Raw genomic sequence first — 24,012 nt, 5'->3', positions numbered from 1 at the left:
TCCAAAACCATCACGAATGGATTTGACCTCCCAGAGGATACTTACAAGAATAAGCTAAGTCTCTGAAGAGGATTCCCAAATCTGAGATCTCATACTTTGGGAATTGCTATGCGGCCTCCCCCTCCCCTGCTTTTTTCCTCCTCCAGGTGACTAATTTAGATGTATCTGAGTCCTGGAATGAAAAGAAATGTATTTATAGTCATACTTCATGTGAAAAGCAAGTTCAAAGGGAACTAACATTGGTTGATTATTCACTATGCGTCAACTGCTTTATCCACATCCCCTCAGTTTATTTCCCCCAATACCCTGTAGTGTATAGTTTTATTATCACGCTAAGTTTGCAGAGGAGAAGAGAAGGGAGATAATCTAGAGATCCCAACCCTGGTCCACGTAACATAATGCATATTCTCTTCCCACAGTGTTGCCCTGTCCCTTGAAGGCACTGGGAGCTTTTGAAGAAGGATGTAAATTCCATCCCATCAGGTTGGGATGTTGGCTGGCACTGTTGATCTTGCTCCCAGAGAGTATCCCAAACTCCCCACCTCCACTCTCGCATCCCTGGTACGTTGTTGGACATCTTGCAAATGCACCCCCTTGGTTGTTAGGTAGGTGGGCCGGAGTGAAGCCTGTACTTGGAAATAGAAGTCTGGCAATTCTCCGATGGCAATGGAGTCAGTAAGTGCTGTCGCTGTCCATGAAAATAAGCCACCACTCTTTTTACTAAAGCATGCTACAGGGACTACTGTCTTACCCCAGTCAGCAGTGCTCAGAGTAAGAAACTGCAGGAGAAGCATGAGGGTGCTTAACTGCATTGATGGGGATGATGATAACAAAGATGAAGTATGCTTCATACAAAGCTGGGCACACACAAGTATACGTATGTGTGTGTGTTCCTGGACCTGGAGAGGATGATGTATATTCCCAAGCAGCTCCACACAAAGAAATCCAGCGTTTTAAGTTTTGCCTACATCAGACTCTCTATTCACTTTGAGATATCCAGGAATAGTTTTCAGGCTATTTGAGAAAATGAGAGGTGCAGATGGCTTGCACTGGGACATGGTTTTAAATTTAAAGAGGATTATGGCCCATGAACCCCAGAAATTGTGGGTAGAGGTGTGAACCTTTGAAATTCTAATTGCATACCAGTCTGAGGGAGGTATATGCTTACCCTGGCACAATATCTCATTGTTCACGTATTCCTTTCCTGGCCAGAGGAGATGGGGAGGAGGAGAAGTATAACATAATCCCCAAGTGAAACTGAAACAATTGATGGCAGCATTTTGAGCTCTCCAGTGAGTTCAGTCTGGAAAGAAATCCCTGGCTGTTTACCATTGCAGCTAGCTTAGCTTCTCGTAATAAACTTTATTCCTTGCGTTGTAGAGCTGGGGGTATACACAGACTCGGCTCCAGCTGGAAGGGATCTGTGTGGTCATTTTGGCACACCAACCCCTTTATTTTATAAGTGATGGCACAAAGACCCTAGGTGACAGCATCAGTTATTAGGAGAGAAAGCTCCGGAATCCAGGGCTCTAGGAACCGAGGCAATTATTCACTGACTCTAGGCTTTTAATAACAGCTCATATTTATCAAGTGTTTATATATGTCAAACATGCAGGATGGAAGGAGCAACCAACCCAGTGGAGGTGATAGGCATTAGATGACTTGCAATACAGAGGAGAACAGAATAAATACAAAATCAAAGTCAAAACGGATTTCCAGCCTAGAGGAAGTCTTTCCTGGAGTGGATGTTAAGTCTGAGTGCTGGGTGTTATACTCCACTGCTTCTTAGGGTAGCATAGGGTTACTGAGATCAGAGCGCTTAATTAGCCCAAGTTAGTAGGAGCCATATTTGCTCCAAGTCACAGGACTTGCCAGATGTAGGATGCTAAGGTGAGTATGCAGAAAAAGAGGTAAGATTTTCTTCTGAGTGACTCATACTCCAAAAGCTCATTTTCTGTCAAACACTGCCAACAAGCAAGTGACCTCCAGGTGCTGGGCTTCAACCGCTTGCTGTTGCCATCTGGCTGTCTCCCCAGAACCTCAACAAAACTTTTTTTTTTTTTAAAGATTTATTTATTATTTGAGGGGGGTGGGGCAAGGGGAGAGAGTCTTCAAGCAGACCCCCTGCTGAGCATGGATTCCCAACACTGGGCAAGATCATGAACTGAGCCAAAACCAAGAGTTGGATGCTTAACTGACTGAGCCACCCAGGTGCACCCCTCAAAACCAAACTTTTAAAGGGCTAATAAGGAGAAAGTGAGTGCCTGTTTATTTACTTATTTTTTAGAATGTCTCTCAAGGTTCATTTCTCAACCCTTTACTTTGCCAGAGAAAAATCTTTATTCACATCCGCTGTCGTCTGAACTTCTTCCTATAGTTAACTGAAACCCTTGCCTACCTGATATTAATGAGTACTTTGCTGGCGGCGTACTCCAGCTTCCGTACATCCAACACAGGCAGACCAAACTCCTCGAACTCATTTCATAATGGCTTTCCTGTGCACAAAGTACTTTCTCAGCCATTATTATTTTACATCCTCACGGGATTGATTAATCTGCACATGAGGCAACTGAAGGCCAAGATCCCATAGCTAACATGTCTTTGGGACATGGCCTCTTGTTCTCTTTTCTGCTCAAGATGTTACCTGCCAGAGAGGTCTTCTCTGAACATTCCTTATACTGTAGCACCTCCATCACTTTCTTACTTTATATGTATTCCATGTTGTATCACATGATTTGTTGGATATCTCTTTCCCTACTAGAAGGGAAGCTTCTGAGAGCAGGGACATTGTCATTACTGAATCTCCAGGGCATGTCGTAGGCCCTTAGCAAGTATTTGTGGACAGTAAGGTGATGCATTTTGATTTGACAAGCACTTGGCTACTTCTCTGTGCCAGGCCCAATGCTAGGCAAGGTCCCTGCCTTGGGCCACTCCATTGTAGTTGTGGGTAAGGGCTAGATAACACTTAGCCACACAAGATGGCAGGAACTCAGTCCTAGGGGAGGCCACAGAGCCAGCCTTCTGCCCTAAGGGGGTGGTGCATTTGGAGACGAGTTTATAAGACTGCAATAAGGCTTCAATGAGAGGGATGGTGGGAAGCTTCCCAAGGGCCTAGCTTTCTTCTTCTTTTCTTTTTAAAACCAATTTTATCCAAAATCAGTGGTGAGACATTAAATGGGATTCTTTGGACTAAGTAGACCGAGCTAGTTAAAACAGCCATCTGCCAGGACCGAGGAATGAACAATCTGTTGGTACTTCATCCCCTGAAATTTGGCATCTGCTGGGCATTGTACATACACCATTTGCACCTCCGGAAATACCTTTTGCGCTCTTGACCCTCGTGTGTCCTGCGGGCTAAAAAAAACAACAAAAAACTTACATGCAAATGGAAGATTAGAGAATTATAAAAAAAGGCAAAAAAAAAAAAAAAAAAAAGAAAAAATCTTTTCATTTGTCTTAGCATTGTAGCAGCACAGAACTCGCCTCCCAAGGACGCTGCCCGGGACCGAGGGCGGAGGCAGGCGAGCGCGCGGGTTGCAGCCGGAGCCCCGGGGGCCGCCGCCGCCCCCGCCGCCCCCGCGCCCGCCCCCGCGCCCGCGCCCCCCCTTCCATCCTCGGTCCGCGGCCCTCGCAGCAGGAGGCGGCGCTCCCGGCCTGGCTGCCTGCACCCACTCGGGACTAAAAAAGAACGCGCACAACTTTTTTTGGTCCCTTTTCTCGCAGAACGCAGGCGTAACGAGCTCGCTGAAGTAACCGCTCCGGGGGCGGGGGCGGGGGCGGGGGCGGGGGCGGGGCGCAGGCTTCCGGAGCCCCCCGAGCCGGGCCGCACCCCCACCCCCGCCGCCCCCCGACCGGGGCGCCCGAGTCGGAACGATGCCCGGGGAGGCGGGGGCGGGGCGAGGGCTGTGTGGGCGGGGCTCGTGAGGGGCGGGGCGAGGCCCGTGTGGGCGGGGCGCGGGCGGAGGGGGCGGGGCTCAGGCGGCGGGGGCGGGGCGAAGGGGCGGCGGGGGCGGGGCGCGGCGGGCGGCGGCGCGTGCGCAGAGCACTTCCTTGTTTGTCCCCGTGACTGTAGCGGGAGCGCCGCCTGCCCGCCGCCCGCCGCCCGCCCTCCGCCCTCCCTGCATCCCGCCCTCCCGCCCGCGGGAGTGTGCGCTCGGGCAGTCCGTCGGTGTGCTCGCCGCCGCCTGTCAGAGCGCCCCGGGAGGCAGCGCCGGCCGGCCCGAGCCCCGCCGAGCGCCGCGCCCCCTCCCCCGCCGCCGGCATGAGCACAGGGAGGCGGGTCCCCGAGAGCCCCCAGCCTCGCGCGCCGCTCGGAGTTTGAAGCCCCGCCGCCCGCTGCCCCCGCTGCGCCCGCTGCACCCGCTGCAGCCGCCGCGCCCGCCCTCTCTGCCGCCGCCGCCGCCGGGGACGGGGACGGGAGCCGCGCCAGGCCGGGCGCCGGGTGGCAGGCTGCGCGGGGCGTTCATGAGCCGCCGGGCGGCCCGCGGCCCCGGGAGCCTGCGCCGTGACTCACTCCCCGCCCCCGCTTGTGTCTCGCCCCCCCGGCAGGATGCCGGACCAGATCTCCGTCTCCGAGTTCATCACCGAGACCACCGAGGACTACAACTCGCCCACCACGTCCAGCTTCACCACGCGGCTGCACAACTGCAGGAACACCGTCACGCTGCTGGAGGAGGTAGGTCGGGGCCGGCGCCGCCCCCCCCCCCCCCCCCGGGACCCCGGCCCCTCCGCCGGGGCGCCTCGCTGCCCCCGCTCGCAGCTGGATCGGCTGCATTTCCGAGCGGGAGGGATGTGGGGGGGCTGGGGCAGCCACACCCCCACCCCCACCCCCTCACCTCCGGCTCCCAGGTGAAGAGGGGGACTTGAGGTGTGCAGCCCCCCGCTCCGTTGGCCGGGGCGCTGGAGGCGGGGAGAGGATGGAGCGAGCTCCTGGTACCCTAGGAAAAAGAAGAGGCAAGTCCTCTCCTTGTCTCGTGGGTGCCCTACTGCCAGGCTCTTTCCACATCCTTCTGACCCCGTCCTACCCCGCGAAGTAAGTGGCGTCAGGCCCCAGAGGGCAGAGGGAGGCGAAGCAGCACAGCCAAGGTCACCAGCGAGGGACCGAGAGATGGTCCCTGAGTGCCCCTCTCCGTGACTCGGCTCCGCCAGGCGGGCTGAGCTGCATAGGCAGGGGCCCACGGGATTAAAACCCCAAAGGGTCGAGAGGAGACTCGGGCTGGCATTGCCTCCACCCCAGGAGTCTCCCCGCAGCCAGTCTCTGGTGCCTAAACCCTGGGTTGGAAAGAGAGATCTGTGCAGACAGACAGGTTCCCCTCCCGGCTCCCAGCACCCGAGGGAGGGTTTGGTTCTGCCGAGGCTGCTGCGCCAGCAGGACTTGCCCGCAGGGCGCTCCTAAGCTGTGAAGGAAGACCCGAGGCTGAGGCTGCCGGGGAAGAGCTGGCCAGAACGGGAGAAGGGAGGGGGGGTCTGACCCTGCAGAAGGACAGCTCCCCTTATCTAGACCCTCCAGAGAGGCATTGTGGGTGTCCTGGGCAGGGCCAAGGGCATGGCGATTTCCTTTAAAATTGAAGTGAATTCGTGATAGGCCAGGGTGGGTAGGTAAGGAGGAACCCGCAAACCCAAGGGCTGCAAAAGCCTCTGAACCTCCATAAAAATAGGACATTTGCCCTGGAACTCTGCACCATCTGTAAGTGCCATAAAGCACCACTCCCCTCCAAACAAGCCAAGCCTATTTCAATCGGAAAAGACAGCAGTGGGGGCGGGGGGGGGGGTGGAATTTAGGAAGGCAGATCGTTTTCCTGGGGTGGATTATCCTGTGGTTGGTTTATTTGAGGTTTGGGGAGCTCTTTCTGATAGAAGCTCACCACAGCCAGCTCTCTGTAATATTGAGAAGCTTGGGCTTCTGTGGGAAACTGCCCTTGGTACGGGCTTTGGTACTCACTCTTCTGGCCAGATTACTTGCAGAATTGGTACTCTGAAGCACAAAGTCCTAAATTTTAAGAGGGGAGAAATTTCTTTTCCTGCGGGGTCCTGTCTTTGCCTGCCTGGTGCAGTGAATTAGTCTCAGCATCGTATGCCAGTTGAGGATGCTTCTAGAGTTCTCTGTGAAGTTAATGTTGGGTTATTGAACAGAATCTTGAAATTCATTTGGAGAAATACCTCCCAACTAAGTTTGTTTGAAAGCCAGAGGTAAATGGATGATTTTTTTTTTTTTTTTTTGTCTTTGTGACCTGTCATTCTGTTGCACTACCCTGACGTTTAGTGTCCGGGAATACACGGAATTGCCAGGCATTCAACCTCATAATGGGTCTGTCCTTCACTTCACTTAATTGTGATAAATTGGAACATGGTGATACAGGAGCATTTTGCATCCTTTTTGTGTACTAATCGTATATGCCTTCTGAAGGATGTGACATTGATTAGACTGAGTGGTTATTTTCCTTTTAGATAAGTTCTACGGTGCCTGCTAATAGAGCTGTCAGTTATATTAACTTTTCCTTTCTGCCCATTTAGATAGTGTTACTGTATTCTGTTTGTGTGGGGTGTGATAAGGGTAAGTAGCTGATAATGCTGTTTGTAGGGGTATATGCCCATATTTTTCAGCAGCAAGAGAGGATAGGGTTAATGTTAATTACATGCAGCTGCTCTTAATCTTAGTTTGAGGTAACTAAATTTAAATGTGACTGCAATAGATATATATATTTTTTTTTTTTTTTAAATGAGGAATACTATTCTGCAGGGTTAGGTCAGAAATTAGATCCAATGGCCATATACATGTGGTCACCTGTGAACTTGAGGAATCAGAATCAGGCTAGAAGTTCAAAAGTGTCATGTTAGATTATGGTGATAATACTCATGTCCTCAAAAATATTACAGTAAATGTTTCAGTCAGAATGACACAATAATTTTGTAATTGTTATTCTGCACTTCAGTGTAGTACTGGTCAAGGAGTCATTCCCCTAATCTGCATCTTTAACTCTTGATTCACATGCCATGAAGCTGAACTCATCATGAGTGATGGCCTTTTGCATATATGTGAAATATACCTGCTAGTTTCTTACTGATAGGTAACCACCACAGTTGAATTTTTATTTTTTCCCCACTAATTTTGCATATACGGAAGGAGTACATTGTTATAAATAAGTGCATCAGAATTCAGTTCTTAAAAGATATGGGGCTAAAGGTTATTACCTTTTGGGGCAGACCACAAAATCTTGTTGGCATATGTTTCACAAGTGAGATACTTGGAAACTTTAAGAATGCTGTTTGTGTTACTTTGTGGGTTATTCTTAGGAATAGGACTTTTGGGTACTTTTTTGGTGATGTGGAAACCCAGGAATAGGAATTCATTTGGACAGCTTGGAATTCTTTTTTAAAAAAATCTTTTTCTAGTTCCAGTTATTAAGTGCCTTTCTGTTTATTTATAAATTCTTTTTGTTCTTTGGGTTCCTAATCAACCTATAGAGGTCTCAACTAAAAAACTGTAGCTCTCCAAGCTTGGATGCCTAAATTAACCCACACTCTTCCTTTTCTTGTGTCTCATTGGCAAAGACTGCTTTGCAGATGTTGGTGCTTTTATTTAAATCTCTTTGTGATAAGCACTCTAGGAAATGGGTCAGAAATGTGTAGTAGAAAGAGTTTGCTTCTGGGCTTCACCTTTGGGGTTAAGGGGTCCGAGAGGACCGTGGGAGTTGCGGTTAGGCTGGCACACGATGAGTGGCTGCCTTTGGGAGGCAGGCATGGATTAGCTGCCTAGTTTTGTCCTGATGTCTGAGTGTTTTCCAAGCAAAAAGGCCGTGTTTTGCTTATTCAGCAGAGCACACTGACGTGTGCCATTTTACTCGTGACCATTTGGAAAGTATGAGTAAATGACTAGGAGACTAGGAGAAGACAGAGTTTTACTGAGAAAGGAGAGCAAGCAGGCATTCCAGGATCACTGTGTGGGGAGACAATAGGAAAAGACTCTCCATATAAAGGCTTAGACTGGTCAGTACTTAGTGCTTAATGAAAAGGAGAGTCAGCATGATAAATGAAGGTCTGCTTGGTTATTTAATATCGGGCCAGCGCTTTAACTTTTGTGATGATGGAGGAGACATATCCTGCCCACTTACTGAAACACTGCTCTGTGCTAGGCTTGTTGTAGGCACACAGCACACGGGATCACATTTAAGCCTCGTGGGAGCTTTATGGAGGAGGGACAATTGTTATCTCCATTTTACAGAGAAGAAAATTGAGGCCTAGAGAGTGATTTGTCCCCAAGGTCACATGGCTGGTAAGTCAGTGGAGTTAGGAAATCCCTAAACAATTAAGGCATAAAACAGATGTTCTGAATGTCTACAAAGATGTATTTCAGTGGCTTTGTAGAGAATATAAGAGACTTCACTTTTCATTGTACCTTCTGAATTTGATCTCATGAAACAGGGGTGCCTAAGTTCCTAAGTGGCTTAGTTTTTCTTCATGTTTGCATTCCAGGGAGTTAATAGTAATACTTAAATACATTTAAGTACATTTCTCTTTTTCTTTTTTTTTCCTGTGCTTTCACTTGGATATGGTTTTTCAGATTCAGATGTGGGAACTTATTTGGGCATAATTTAGGAACAGCATTCACTTAGAGCATTTTGGGGGAGCACCTGCTAGGTACAAGTCATGTTGCTAAGTCCAGCTGAGGTACTAGAATTGTTGCCTGGATTGTATTACAGAGGAGGTAATAGTCTTTGAGAAAGAGGTAAATAGGGCTGTCATTTTTTTTTTTTTTTAAGATTTTATTTATTCATGAGAGACGCAGAGAAAGAAACAGAGACATAGGCAGAGGGAGAAGCGGGCTCCCTGCGGGGAGCCCAATGCCCGCGGGACTCAATCCCAGGACCCTGGGATTCTGAACCGAAGGCAGACGCTCAACCACTGAGCCACCCAGGGGCCCCTAGGGCTGTCATTCTTAACAAGGCAGAAAGGGGCAGTTTACAAATGGGGGAATGATATTAAGACATTTACCCCAGCAGTGCAGGCTCAATAACTCAAATTACCATCCAATCAGTATACAGATTGTCCGGGGCCCAGCAATGTGTCAGACTCTGGGGATACTAAAATGATCAAGTGTGTTATTAAGAAGTGTACAGTCTACAAGTTTCCTTAAGGGAGCTGACAGGCGTGGGTCTTGCATGAGAAGTTCGCTTGTTTTAACACATACATAGAATGTATTTGGTCCTTCCTAAACATTTGGCTGGATGAAGAAAAGAGTGAAGGTGCAGAATGCAGAGCCATTATCCAGGCCTCTTTCTTGATACCTATAGTTACCAGTTATCTACAAGCTCCATGCATGCTATTATCTAATGCTTACATGTGCCCCACTATTATGTTTGACCCATCTTCCAACAGTTGAATCTCCGCCTGAGATTTACTTTATTTAAGACCATAACCAACTACAGCAGCTGCTACATAAACTAGCACTTGCTGCCTAGTTTATCAGCTTTCAAAATTTAAGAGAAGTAAAGCAATTGCATTCTAGAAAACTTGGAGCTAGTGAATGAGATCAGACTTCAAGCCCTGGCCACAGAGGCTCTGTGTGTGAGATTCCACAGATAACACTGGAGAACCTAAAAGCATTTATCAAAGATTAATGGCCTCTTGTCATCAGCATAGACAATGATGCCTAAATGAACATGAATAAAAATTAAGACTGACTTGGAGGATGAAGAAACACTTACAGATGAAGTCTGGCTAGCCATGCATAGGAATGCTACAGAAATGGGATTCATGCCTAAATCTACTACTCACTGTGCAGAGTTTAGATAAGATCTGAGTTAGTCCTGTGCATTGTTTGAGGTCAAAATAATATGCTTTCTTTGACCCTAACCTCTCAAAGATAAAACAAAAAAAGGAAGGATAAGTCTTCCCTTGATGCTGTTCTCTTACATAGAATTCTGGGCTCTGTGGTATTAGATCCAGTTCAGAAGTACTGAGGGTGAGTTTTCTCTGGGTATAAGCAGCAAAGGTCAGCAAGTGAAGAATATACTTATTTGCCTGCAGAGGCAATGAGAGAAGGAAATTTCCTTTATGTACCAGAATGTGTGTTTTTTTTTTCTAAAACAAGGCTCAAACTGCTAGCCAGGTATTCCAAACTAATGCTCTCTGCCTTTTATAAACATCTTTAGGGTTTAAAAAACATTTTCCACGTGTACTATCTAATAAAACACCATTGTGGTAGCGTCCTTATCATTCTTTTACATATGAATAAATTAAAGCTCAGAGGTAAATTACTTGACCAAGGTAGCACAGGATCTCTGGATCTAAAATCCTTTGTTTCTTCTGTATTTCACTGTCTTTTGTGCTTCCCATCTGCTAGTTTTGTTTTGTTTTGTCTTGTCTTTCAGGGCTTGTAAAAATGACATCCACTGATGTTTCTTATCCATACTTGATTTCTAGGGCCAGAGATAAAGAGTTTGGGGTAGAGAAGAAAACGGGAAAGGCAAAGACCGTTCCTCTTCTCAAAGACTTCCTGTTGGATTGCTCTCGAAATCTCTGCTGTTTATAGTTAGAGACGGTGCTGCCAGCAGTCCTCCCTGGGCTGAGCAGAAGTGGAAAAGGCCCAGTGGCTTCCAGCTGTACCCTGGCATATTTAACTTAGTCTGGGATGGTTGACCAGCCTAGCCTGTCTTTGCCTGCGAGCTGCCTACAGCCCTAGCCAAAGAACCACTGCTCTTGGTTGGGGTTGCTGCAGGACTTTGGCTGTCTGCCTCTGGCTTCCTGGTCATCTATAGCCCCACCTTTTTGCTAGGTGCTGGGAATCACTAGACCTCGGAGTCTAATGGAGCTTGGAGAAAGTCTAGTTTGGTGCTTCCCAGCTTAGGAGCCTGATCTCTGAGGGGTCCCATGAAAGTGGTGATGGGAGTCTAGTAGTAATCACTTGCAGTATTTCAGAAAAACTAATAGATGCCTTAATAACATGGTTCAGCATTATTCATGTCACCTGTCTTCAGTTTTGGTCGAAATATATCAGCTCAGTGGCGTAGCACTGATTATCTTCTGCTGATCAGATGCTTGGATTGCCTGTTAGAAATTCCTTCCATTGGGAAGCAAAATAAGATCTCCCTCCTGTGATTGGTTTGCTCAAAGTTTTGTACCCCCATGGGAGAAAGCTCACGAAGGATGAGGATCCATACAGACCTAAGTTAGTCCTGTTTTGGAGACTGAAGTCTATAATGGAAAGGAAATTGGGCTCAGATTTGAATTCAGGTCTCAGCTTCCAGCCCAGGCTCTGCACTGTGCTCCCCCAGAAGGGCCATGGAGGCTGTTTAGTATGTGGTAGTGGGTTGCTCTCTAGAACTTGCTTCTACTTCAGAGGACTGGAGAGTAAATCTGAATTCAGGAACTTGGTATTGCTAGCCAGTCTGTTGGTGTAAATTTTGGTCTCACAAGATATGCTGTGAGGCCACAGCAGCCCTCCTTGGTGCTCGGTTAGGAGGATTTCATCAGAAGTATCATGGTCTTGGATGTTCAAACACTACCCAGACTTCTCCGTTAATGTCTGTGAGTCAAGGGAACCTCAAGAGAGGTGGTTTCCATTTAGGAAAGGGGGGGCTAGAGCCATACCTTGGCATTAGCCATCCCCACATGTTAGTTGTTAAACGTGAATAAGGGATGGGCTAGAGACCATTTTACATCTAAGCCTTAGTTTCCTTTTGTGATTAATCAATGGCATTGAGTGTTAAAGGAGAGAGTACACATGAGGCACTCATCACATGACTTTGTTACTGGTAAAATGTGGTCTGATGGATGTCAAGGTCTGACCAGTAAGATTAGTCAGTCTTCCTTTTGTGGGGTGGGGAGGAAGGAGGTGAGAGGCATTCTTTCATAGGGAGACAGGCATAGTTCTCTCCACTGTGGGCCAGGGCAGCACTTGGGTTCCCTTACCTGGGTTAATTGCATCCCAGTTATCTTTAAGTCTGTGTCGGGCAGGTTACTGAACTGTACTGTGTCTCCATTCCCTCATGGGGATAGTACCTACCTCCTAGGGATGGTGCCTGCATGGTAAGTGCTCTACTTATTATTCTCATGATGTTGCTGTTCATTATTATTGGGTTAGACCCTTAAATGTATAGCTAAGAGGACAAGACTTGGTCGACTCATTTCAGGCCGGTGGGTGATGAAGAGGTCAGACAACAGAGCCAGCTATGTGCCTTCCGGGAACTGGACTGTGGAAGTGCTGATGAGACTGGAGGGAGGACTAGGGGGCAACATTGACACTTTGACCATTGGGGATCATGGTCAAAGCCAGTTTCATCTGAAGCACATGACAGCTTTGTTTTACTCTACACTCAGCTCTGGGTGGGTGCTGCTCTGAAGCCAGGGAACCACTGACCAGTGCTGCCTCTGCTGACCCAGACCAGCCTGCTGGGCCCTCCCTACTGGTGCAGTCTCACCATCTGCACTTCCTTTGCCACTGCTGATTCTTTCTGTTTCCTCCCTGCCCCCCACGTCAACTATTTTCCCTCCATTGATGCAGCAAAGCCACAGATAGCGCTGCCCCTTTTGATTTTTGCTCGGGCTTTGGGGTAATGAGCCACTTTCTCTGTTACATAATAAATGCAGGTATTTGATTCTGGTCATTTGTGGGGAAGTGCCGGGGGAAGCATTTAGTCCTTGGCTCTGACTGGGATGGAGCGTGGCAGCTATGTTGTGTGCTTTACTGATTACAGCTTGAAGCTCTGAGACCACAAGGAATTCTATTTTGGTTTGGAGGCAGGCGCCTTAAAGTGAAAAGGACTTATCCTTGACTTTACATTTCTGTCTCATCGCTTCTTTTCAGTGTCAGTAAAATGAGTTTTAATTGTTTGTGGGGTGGGGGTTTGGTCAGATCTGAACGCACTTGACCCCACTAAGTCTTACCAGCATCTGAGAGTCCATGGTAGATTCTGGACCCAACTAGAATGGGACCTGGAGCCTGTTCTGAGCCACCCTGTGTCCTGATGCTGTTTGTGGTCACTTATGTAAGGACGGAATTGTAATGCGGAGGCTCTGGTGTAATATTCTCCAGAGAACTGGAGTGTATGTCCCTTTGATAAGAGCACCCAGTTCAGCCACCCAGAAGCTAGAAAAACAAAACCAGAGCCTCATGCACCAGCGAGGTAAAACCCAGAAGAAGACTGCATTTTGGTACGAACTGTTAAAGAAAGCAGAATGGGCTGAGTCAAGCTAGGTCATCCTTTTCACTGCCATGTGTGCTTTGGATGGAGAATAGAAGCTCTTCCAAGCCCTTTTATTATTAATACAGCCTGGATAGCTTGTATTTCTGTAGCTTTGTGCTCAGGGCAAGAGCAAGGACAGCCATGTCCCCAGTGCCCAGCGTAGCACCTGACCTGATGACTGTGTTATAAAGTAAACTTGACACAGCTGGAAAAGGCCTTTCGAGACCATCTAGTTCACCTCCTCTTTTCTAAGCATGATGAAGTCGGGCTTTTCTGTTATAAGTAACAGACTCTACCTCCTCTCCCCCCAACAAAACAAAATACGGCTAGTTCAAGCAAAATGAGAACTTGCTTTAAGGACTTTCCTGGAACATGAGTGGTAGGAAATGTGGATACTCTCTTCTGGGGCAGATGACAGGATGGCAGCCCAGGCTCCTGCTGCCCTTTTGCCCCTGTGCCCTCTACACCAGCTGAGTCTCTCTGCCTGATTCACATGTTAGGGAAGAAGGATTAGACGGGTCCAGCTTGGGTCAGGACACCACCACTGGTCCAGTCAGCCTTGGGTAGGTTGCTGAGGTTACCTGATGGGTAGGCTTAAGCCCTCACCTCCGTTGAGGACTGGGCATGATGGCGATCCTCAGAGAACAGTTAAGAGGGTAGGGAAGCTCCCTGTGTACACCCAGATCACACAGCAAAGCTGGGACTAGGATCCGGATCTTCTAGCCCCGCTGTCTTCTTCCTTTATTGGCGTGAGAGCAGAATGGAGACCACAGTACCTCACAGGGTTATCAAGAGAACCGGTGGGGAAGGTAAGGCAGCTACATGCCTGGCATCCAGCAGAACCGGGAAGATGTTTACTTCTCTGCCCTTCCCCCTGCGAATCTCACCTCCCCTTGACCCTTCCGCAGTGTATTCGTTTGGGACATTTTGAAGGGCTGTGGTCAGAGCACTGTGCTGCCTCGTTGTAGCTTTCCTGATGTGGTCAAGAAAGACCAACATTCCACACAGGGTGTGGGCAGAGAAGAAACACCCCATTGCCATTTAAATCCACAGTGATGACATGGTACTCAAAAATAATCCTTCATAGATACCCAGGATGGATGGAGGACTCTGCAGAGCAGTTAGGCTCAGTTTGGGAAACTTTCTGGTTTGATTGGTCTGCTCCCAGTGTTAAATAACAGAACTGCATAGAGGTCTGACGAGGGCTTGACAGCTCTCCTTCCATTAAGTGGCTTCCTCACTGACCAGTTACACACAAAATAAAATTCCAGCATCTTCATTGTTTTGAAACGTGGGGAGTCTTCCTTTATGGTTCATTAATCATTTTTTTATGAAGCCCATTTCCTTTTCTTTGTAATGTTTATTCATGTTAATAGCACTTACATAAAATTAGATACTCCTTGTTTCCACAAAGTGCAAATCAAAATAAGCATTCACTGCCGGCCCAACAGCTGCTGCTGCTTTAATAATGGTAATATTTTTCATAGCAATGCAAGTGAATGCGCTGCCTCCCAGTAAATAAAATGGTGCCAAGTCAAATAATGCTGTCACTGTCCCAAGGTGTCCGCCTTTTGTGTTGGAGAGTTTGAGCAAGTACAGAATCTGTGAACGCTATCATGAAACACCTGCCCTGTGCTCGGTGCTGTGCTGGATGTCCTACACACATCATCTTCTGCAGTCCTTCCAGTAGCTCTGTGGGGATGGGTGCTCTTTCCCCATTTTACAGATGACAGGCTAGGCTTAGGAAGAATTCAGCCCAATCTGGGCTCTTTCTGCTTCCACCTTGTCCTCAAGAAAAGATGTCCTGTATTGTGAATGGAATGCAAATGAAATAGAGCAATCAGGAAATAGGTGTCAGCTGAAGCATGAGATATTTAGGTTAGGGTTGAATAAGAACTTCCTGACAGGGTAAAATGCCAACTGGATGGCCATGGAAATAGCATCTTTCCCTCAGATTTTAGGATAATTTTGTCGTTGATTGGTTAATGAACTATGTTATGTACTTAGGTTCATACATGTCCTCACTTTTAGTAGATTTTAAGTACCTTGGGGTCAGGGAATTCCCCGCCCCCCCATTCTTTACCTACTTGGCACTCAGAAATTTGACAAAAATAAAATAATAGTAAAGCCATTTGATTTATAATTGTTGAAGGCAGATCTGGTAAAGGTTTTCCAAGTATTGCTATCTGCCTGTGTACTTCAGTTACATGGCTACTGATTGTGTAGAGCAATTGGAAAAACCCTCCATTACCAAATTTTCTGAAGGTTGTGCCACAGATTTATGGCAGACCTGGATGTTGAGCCAGATTCTTGGTCTGTCCTTTTGGTGTCCACAACCTGGTACAGTCTTTCACGGCGTCAGTGAGTTCAGTAACAGTGATTGCACTCACTTTTGGACTTCTCAGCTCTGTACTGGGTGCCTTCCTTGGATTATTTCTCACCTGCACATTGCCCAGCTCATGCGTGAAGGAGCCTGGAGTCAGAGATCCTAAGTCTGTAGGGCTCCATGTCCCACACCTTCCCTCCACCGTGCCAGCCTTACTTTGTTGTCATTTAGCTGCAAAGCACAAGGGAATGGCAGCGAGTCAGGTTAACATTTACTTTCATAGTGGAAACAAACACACATATACACACACAAACTAGACTTGTTTCTGCCAGTGGAAAAAGAAAGCATTTGTTCCCTTGAGTGGGAGGCATTTAAAGCTAGGTAATTTATATCTCTAATCGGGGGCAGCCAATTCATGATGTGGTATCAGAGGGATTAATGAGAGAATTGGTGTTTTCAGAAAGAGTTGACCTCTCTGATTTTTCTTTGAGCGGCGAGTAGTGAATCATATGATTTAATGAGCGATTGTGCTCTGGGTTTACTCTGCAGCATTTTTGTACTCTGTTAAGTTTTCCAAGTACTTTCTTATGTGTTGTCTCATTTCATGCACACAGCACTTTGTTAGGCAACAGGGCCACCTTTTCCTCATTTGTGAGACAAGAAAACAGAGGTTCAGAAAGTTAAAATGATTTGTCATTGGTCACAAGACTGAAAAGGCATGCTGAGGCTGAGCCCTGTTACCAGCGTCCTGTTTCTGAAAGAGACAGACTCACATGGTGGGACATGTTTTGTCAATAATTTTTAACCAAAAGAATACCTTTTGAAAAAAAACATACATTTTACTACTTGCATTATTAGATTCTCCTCTGTGTATATGGGGTACACTCACATCCTTTGTGGTTCTTTTTTTTCCCCCTTAGTAGTTCAGTCCTTCAAGTGGATTTTTGCTTTGTTTCTGTTTTAGTTTGTTGGTTTATTTTGAACTTTTAAACCTTTGCAAAAGCAAGGCTGGTGTGAACCTCCACATAGCTGTCACCCAGCTTCATTGTGATCTACTCTTGGTCTATGTTTTCATTTTAACCTTTACCCCAGAGTTTTAAATTCAATCCTAGATACCGTTTTATTTCATTCATAAGTATCCTAAAAGATAAGGACTTGGGGTGGGGGTAGGGAAGAACCACATTACCATGATCACATCTTAAAAAAAGATCATTTTCTCAAGATCATTACATATTCAGTGTTCAGAGTGATTCCCCTCCCCCTCCCTTTAAATGGTTTGGTCAAATCAGGATCCAGATGAAATCCATATGTTGAAATTGGCTGGTGCATATTTAAAATTTCTTTTAATCTGTGGGGACCCCCTGTTTTTTCCCCCTTGCAGTGTTTTGTTGGAAGAAGTGGATTGCTTGTCCTGTCAAGTTTACCATAGTCTGGATAATGTTGATTGCATCTTTCTGGTGCCATTTAACATGTGCTACAATCTCCTCTTGACGTACTTTTGTTTCTTCCTAATAGCTTTTTCATATTAAAGAATAAAAGGAATGCTTTCCCTTTATAGAAAACTAGGGGAAAGCATAAAAAGTTAGAAAAAATTTTTTTAAGATTTTATTTATTCATGAGAGACACACATAGGGAGGCAGAGACACAGTCAGAGGGAGAAGCAGGCTCTCTGTGGGGAGCCTGATGCAAGACTCCATCCCAGGACCCTGGGATTACCACCTCAGCCAGAAGCAGATGCTCAACCACTGAGCCACCCAGGTGTCCGATAAAAAGGAAAACTTGAAAGTCCACAATCCCACCAGCTAGAGATAGCCAGTACCATTACTTCAGCTCCTTCTTCTAGATAACTGTATCCAGCTTATTCTCATTTAACACACCATGAGCATTTCCCCATATCATTAAAAAGTCTTTAATAACATTTTTTAAGACCTGTCATTGTATTAGTGGGATTTCCCTCCTTCCCTCAGGTTGCCCCCTACTGAGGAATTTATGTGACAGATTTATTTTTAAAATATTTATTTGAGAGAGAGCGCGCGCATGCATGGACAGAGGGAGGGCAGAGGGAGAGAAAGAAGCAGACTCCCCACTGAGCAGGGAGCTCAAGGTGAGGCTGATCCCAGGACCTTGGAATCATGACCCAAGCCAAAGGCAGATGCTCAACTGACTGAGCCACCCAGGAGGCCAGAATTTGTGTGTTTTAAACAGTTGGCTCAGCAGTTGCCCCAGAGGAGGACCTGCTGTGGAAGAGAAAGCAGTGGCTATTTGCATGTATCTGTCATAATCCTCACGGGTGTTGAGAGAGACCTAGAAGTTGAATTACCTACCAGGTCAAAAGCCCAGGCTGTTCATAAATTTCTGAAACAGTTGTCGTGTTGCCACAACCCCCCTGGAAGGTGGTCTGTGTCATTTCTACCCCTAGCCCTACACAGTCTATGAAAGAGCTTTTCTCCACACAGGGACAGCTTGGAGTGAGGCCTTGACCTGAAAGTTTCTCTGAAGGAAAACGTTGGGTTTCGGTGTGTAGTTGCTTCTGTGTATGTTCATGTGCTAGACGTCATTCTGAGTCAAGTGAAGAGAAACGGCGAGTGTGGATGTTCTCAAGCTGTCTGTTTAGCAGAGTGGACAGCAGAGAGCCATCGTCCATTCCATGTCGTGGGGAAGTGGGCAGCTCTGCCTCACGTGCCCGCCAGCCCCTTTGTAGCAACTTCTTTGACCTGTATGGCCTCTCTGCCAAAATTCCCGCTTATCAGGGAAATAAGTTTGTGGGTTCAGAAATACAGAAATACCATTCACTGTGAAGAGGGGGCATGAGTAGAAGACATGGAGTCCAGCTCCTGACCAGGGTGTCACCTTGCCACAGGTAGCTTCTGGAGAGCTGCTTCCACAGTTTTACTTCTCTTAATGAACTCTGGGGACCTTTTCTGCAGCTGAGAAGCTTTTCTGGGTTAGTAAGCATCTTTAAACAGACCCAATACTGCAACATTATTCACACATAGTCATGAGTTATTCAGATTGTTTTCTACTTAACAGTTTGCTGAGAAGTAGCGAGGGGGATGTTCTGGGGATGGTGCTCCCCCAGAAGTGAGGTGAGCCTGCGGGCACTCTGGGGTTGGGGCTTTGGGAGCAACCTCAGGGAAGAAGACTCAGGAGGAGAAGGTGCCAAAAGCAACTTTAACCTGTTGTTTCTGAGGGTTGTCACATTTTTAGAAACCAGGTTGTTTCAGGTGTCCTTGAGATGGCCTTTGGCTAGGGAGCCCCGTCACTCTGGTGAATTTGGTTTGTAAGGAGGTTTCCCCCCGGGGCTCACCTGGAAACTCAGTCACAGATGTTCTGGTTTGGTGCTTTTTCAGTTCTAGAGGTTTCGGAGAGACCCATTCTTAACTCTGAAATTGCCTCTGAATGTGTCAGGTCTCTGCATCTCCGGCAAGTCCGAGAAGCGGTTTTCTGGATTATTTTTCTCAGTGGGATTTCAGCATAGAGTGGATTTCTTTAAGCCAGGGTCCACTCTGGTAGAATGTGGGTTCCCTGCTGAGTACTTTACATGTGATATGATATAAAATCCTCAGAGCATCAGGAAAGTAAACAGTATTAACTTTACTTTTTCAGGTGAGAAAATTGAGCCGAGAGAGGAAGAGTGACTGGACTCAGGTGTGCAGGCAGTGGGGAAGCTGGAGTTTGTGTTTCTGAGGCTCAGGGTCTGTGATTGGTTCCATCCCTGCCCATTTGGTACCCTCCTTAATCCTCCTTTAAGACTTTTTGCTTCCTCTCAGGGTCCCAGGATATCCTCCTCCCCGCCCCACTGTTATTGCCCTGGTTGAAAACCTGTATCTTCCTTACCAAGGTCTGCTTTTAGGTGACTCCCCTGGAAGAAAAATCACTGATGATTTTACACGATGACCTAAAGGCATTCGTGTAATAAGACACTATAGTGCCCCCTCCCCTCGCAGAGCTGAATGTACTTTTTTTTTTTTTTTTTAATTGGATGGATGCACTTCTAACAGTGTGTGACACCCCAACCCAGCAGAATGGGGGGGCTTTCAGGCATTGCAGGGAGGCGGTTGGGAGGTAGTTTAGGTGCTGAGCTTGAGCATCCCTTCACCTTACAGTGTAGCTGTCTTTCCCCACAGGTCAGCCCAGTGAACTGTTAGAAACAGTGCCAAGTTAAAGACACTGCTTAATTTAATCTTTGTATCAGCCTCAGGAGGTGGATTCTCAGGTCCCCGTTCTACAGATGGTGGAGACAGAGATTCGGAGAGGTGCCAAGTTCTTGACTGCTCTGCTTGCAGTTCTTACCTAGGATCTCACAGTGCTGCTGGGTCAAGTCCGCTTATGGCGTGAGACACTGTGGGCGCTTCGCCCAGGCTCAGCTCTTAACAATCAGGAGTAATGGCCGGGAACCTGATATTGTGATACTTGAATCATATACCCATTTTGGGGAGCAAGGTGGCTTTCCTGGAGCCCTGTACCTACCCAGGCATGCTGTGGGTTGTGGGTGTGCTTTACTTTGGAGCTGTCAGCTGAGAGCTTAGTGTCGATTTCACTTCCTGCTGTAACACTTCATGTCACTAAATTGCTTGACTTAGTGACTTAGCTTGATCTGTTAGTACCCCCCACAACTATGTGGCATTACTAAATCATACTAAATTACTGGGTTTTTTTAACCCCAAAAGCAAAAGGGGTTAAAGAGCCCCTTTCCAAAAACACCAGATCTAGTATTTTACATAAAGCCTTTTGGAAAGTATCAGCATTTATTGTAGTAATTAGGCTGTGTTAAGCATTCAGGAGCCATTATAACCTATTTATTAAGCTTCTCTTTCGAGCCTAGTACTGTGCTAAGTTCTGTAAGTAAATATTCCTAGTCCTTAAAACACCTTTCATGAGTTTTTCCACTTTAGAGGGAGAGAAGGGATGCTGAGATAAGATCCGTGAATGCCCTGATGGCACCTCTGGTATGTGGGAGAGCTCATTTTCAAACCAGGCCTGTTGGATCCACAGCCTGTTGAAAAGAAAGTGGGCCTGGAAACATTTTAAATTCACTGTTTAAGAATATGTATACATTTTATGCATTGAGTACAAGAGCATGAATATTAAAAATATCAATTACCGGATACTTAATTTCTGCTTGTGCCCTTTCCCCTGGAAACATTATAGCATGAAGGGAGAGGTCTTGCTCCACAACCAGCAGAAATTGTTGTCCAAGGTGAGTTAATTTGTTTTCATTTCTGAAGAGGTAGTGGTCTCTTCCTGAGACCTAACCTGGCCTGACTCTCTTGTTAGCCATGTTGCTACCTTAGTTTGTCTTCTGCTGCTTAGGAAGATGGAGTTGGCTTTTCATTAAATGGAAAGTTCTCCCTTTACCCTGCAGGCACTCATTTTTCCTCAGGATTGTATGATGATGCTTGGAAAACCATCCATAGTTTGGGGTCACTCGCATCTCCAGCTTTTTCTCCAGGTAGAGCCCACTATGGGGAGATGCTTATTCCAAGCCTGCGGTATTCCTGTTGAGGACAAGATTCAGCAGTTTGATGATTAATCTGTTTGTCAGTTTCCAAAGCCTGGGAATCACTGGAAGGAACCCCACTGAAATGAATGAATGCACACCCACCACAATGCTTTCGAGGGGCCTTGAGATCTTAGGGCAAGGTGAGCCTGGCTCTATGTGGGGAAGAATTGAGGATAGGGAGAGTCTGTGAGAAGTACTGTCTGTAGGACTGACCACGAGGTGGGAGCTGGGAGGAATTTCAGGACTTGCAGAAGTTCAGGGGAGGTCATGTAATCTGGGCATCTTAGAGCCAGAAGTAGTAGTGTTAGAGAACATGGTGAGCAACTCACTCTTCCAGTCATCCAGTTGCAAGCTCTTGTCAGCCTTGAGTTTGTAGCCATGGTCCACTTCAGGGCACAGAACCAGACAGGTCTCTTTATATTAATGCCTTTATCAATTTAAATTAATTTAAACATCGATCGTGTTGCGTTTTGTTTTAAGCAGTTGACTTTGTTTCATGTTTGAACCCTGAGATGGTTGTGTCAGGAAGGAAAAACAGTTTTAAAAACGTTAGAAATTAATCAAATACAACACCACTTACCAATGGGAGAGAATGGCCCTAACACTGAGCCTTGTGTTAGCGCCGCTTCTGCGTCAATTCCGCCCTCCTCCCTGCTTCCCCATCTTGGTTGTTACGTCTCCTCTGGCCCCCTCGCTCTACTCAAGAGCATGTGTAACTTCGCTGGCTTTTAGAGCTTGCTCTTCACAGAGACCTAAATAATCTGTCCACTTCTTTTCCACAGCTGAACGGATTCCCAGCATCTCGTGTTTGTACAGCACCTTACAGTTTACAAAGTATTTCTGTATATTCTCTTACTTGCAAGGTACCAGGGAAGAAACAGTGGCTCAGAGAAGGTAACTTGCTTAAAATCTCACAGAGGGTGAATGTTGGTTAAATAATGGTTCCTGTTGAGGTGACTCTCGTGGTTCTGGTTTTTTCCCTGAAAAAGACCGTATTTTTCCTTTAAAAGCCTCTCGGATGAAGAGTTACTCTGTATTTGCTGAGCTTACCTAGAACTCCTTGAACCTGAGGATTCATTTCCCACTGTCTCCTCAGGGGTGGGGGAAATCAGTGCCCCTCAGTCCTTGGGTGTTTTGTCCCTCCTTTGATTGTCAGGCCAGCAGCCCCAGTTCTGGGCCAGGCACCCCGCAGGAAGAGCCCAGCACCGGCTGCCCGGGGGGAAGATTGTGAGGGAGGTCTGTGATGTGCTGGAGCTGCGGGCTGGAACAGACCACACAGGTGGCCGTGACCAGCTAGCGTCACTGGAGGTAGTGTGGAAGGTTTGCGGGGGGCGCTGGGATAATGTTCTTGGAGGAGGGTCCCCTTCTTTATTTGCTGGATGTGCATCTTCTGTTGCCGTGCTGGCTATTCTTTGTTGGGCCTTTCCTGTACGCAGAGCACTTTAATTGAGCAGCTAATTTTTATTAAGTGCTTGCCGTGTCACGTACCATTCTAAGTTAACTGCATCCGCTTGTTTAAACCTCACAGACACCATATGAGGTAGGTACTGCCGTCCTGTGGGGAAGCCCTCCTCCCCCCCACTTTTTTTTTTTAAGATTTTACTTATTTATTCATGACAGTCACAGAGAGAGAGAGAGACAGAGACACAGGCAGAGGGAGAAGCAGGCTCCATGCAGGGAGCCTGATGTGGGACTAGATCCCAGGTCTCCAGGATCACGCCCCAGGCTGAAGGCAGCGCTAAACCACTAGGCCACCGAGGCTGCCCCCTCCTCACCCTTTTATGTGGAGATTAGTTTATAGGCTCAAGGGGTCCTGTTAGCAAGGCTGGCCACTCTTCTAATTCAGGACAGAATGTTTTGATGAAAGGGGAGTTTTCAGGTTGGGAGAAGAGGAAAGGTACAAGGTTATTATAAAAAAAAAAAAAAACAGTTAATACAAGAAAAGGGGTGTGACAGGCTCTTTGAGAAGCTGTGGGTAAGATTCTGCTAGCCTTTAGCACTTTAATTTTCACGGGATGAAAGGAAACCTCCCACCTACCAACTCTATCCACCCCCAGCTTTTATACACCCCCATCCTGCTTTTTTAAAAAAGTAATCTGTGCACCCAACGTGAGGGCTCGAACTTACGACCCCAAGATCAAGAGTCACATGCTCTCCCAACTGAACCAGCCAGGTGCCCCCCGGTTTTATTTCCTGATAGGACTGTAGTTCTGTCTTAGCTCAGTCTGCTAAAGGGTGGCTTATAAACAACAGAAATTTGTTTCTTGTTCTGAAGGCTGGAAGTCCAAGGTCAGGATGCCAGTATGGTCAATCTCCTGTGAGGGTCCTCTTCTGGCTTTGTGGTACTTCATATGGTGGAAGGGACAGGGAATTTCTACGAGATCCTTTTATGTGGCACTAATTCCATTCATGAGGCCTCACCTCCTGACACCACTACATTGGGAGGTTAGGGTTTCAATATTTGAATTTGTTGTGTGTGTGTCGTGGAAAGGAGGAGGGGGGCGGATACAGACTTTCAGGCCATTGGAGTAACTTTTTTTTTTTTCGTTCTGTTAATTATCATGGACATGTTAGGATTTGATTATGTGGGGAGGACTAGCATGCTTAATTGGCATTCAGAATTTATAAGTTTCTCTCTGAAGTATATTCATTTTTGTTACACTGTGGAGACTGATTTCTGAAAAATTATCATGTTGCATTATCACTGAGGGGAATCAGGCAGGTGGTTAGTGGTATAGAAAATGAACCCAACTGCCAGTTGTATACGAGTTATACCGCTTGCTATTTGTTAATTTAATTTTACTTTTTATTTAAGTAGGCTCCATGTCCAGTGTGGAGCCCAATGTGGGGCTTGAGCTCACAACCATAAATTCAGGACCTGAGCTGAGATCAAGAGTCAGTGCTTAAGTAACTGAGCCACCCAAGCGCCTCCCCAACCAGTGATATTTGTATAATCTGTTTGCAGTATGCACCATTCATTTGGAATTAATATGATCATT

The 24,012-nt window shown here is 46.7% G+C and overlaps 1 protein-coding gene across 2 annotated transcripts in view; it reads left to right on the top strand.

Annotated features, from left to right (window-relative positions):
* ASAP1 (ArfGAP with SH3 domain, ankyrin repeat and PH domain 1) overlaps positions 1 to 24,012 on the top strand; it is a 356,668-nt gene that overhangs the window by 74,850 nt on the left and 257,806 nt on the right. For both annotated transcript variants that reach the window (XM_077847265.1, XM_077847264.1), the window contains exon 3: positions 4,549 to 4,675. In XM_077847265.1, the coding sequence (XP_077703391.1) occupies positions 4,549 to 4,675 (127 nt within the window). The remainder of the gene's footprint in view (positions 1 to 4,548; positions 4,676 to 24,012) is intronic.

Source organism: Canis aureus, chromosome 14, assembly GCF_053574225.1.
Source record: "Canis aureus isolate CA01 chromosome 14, VMU_Caureus_v.1.0, whole genome shotgun sequence".
Lineage (NCBI taxonomy): Eukaryota > Metazoa > Chordata > Mammalia > Carnivora > Canidae > Canis > Canis aureus.
The sequence above is the reverse complement of the archived record's forward strand: the minus strand, read 5'-3'. Positions and strand labels throughout refer to the sequence as shown.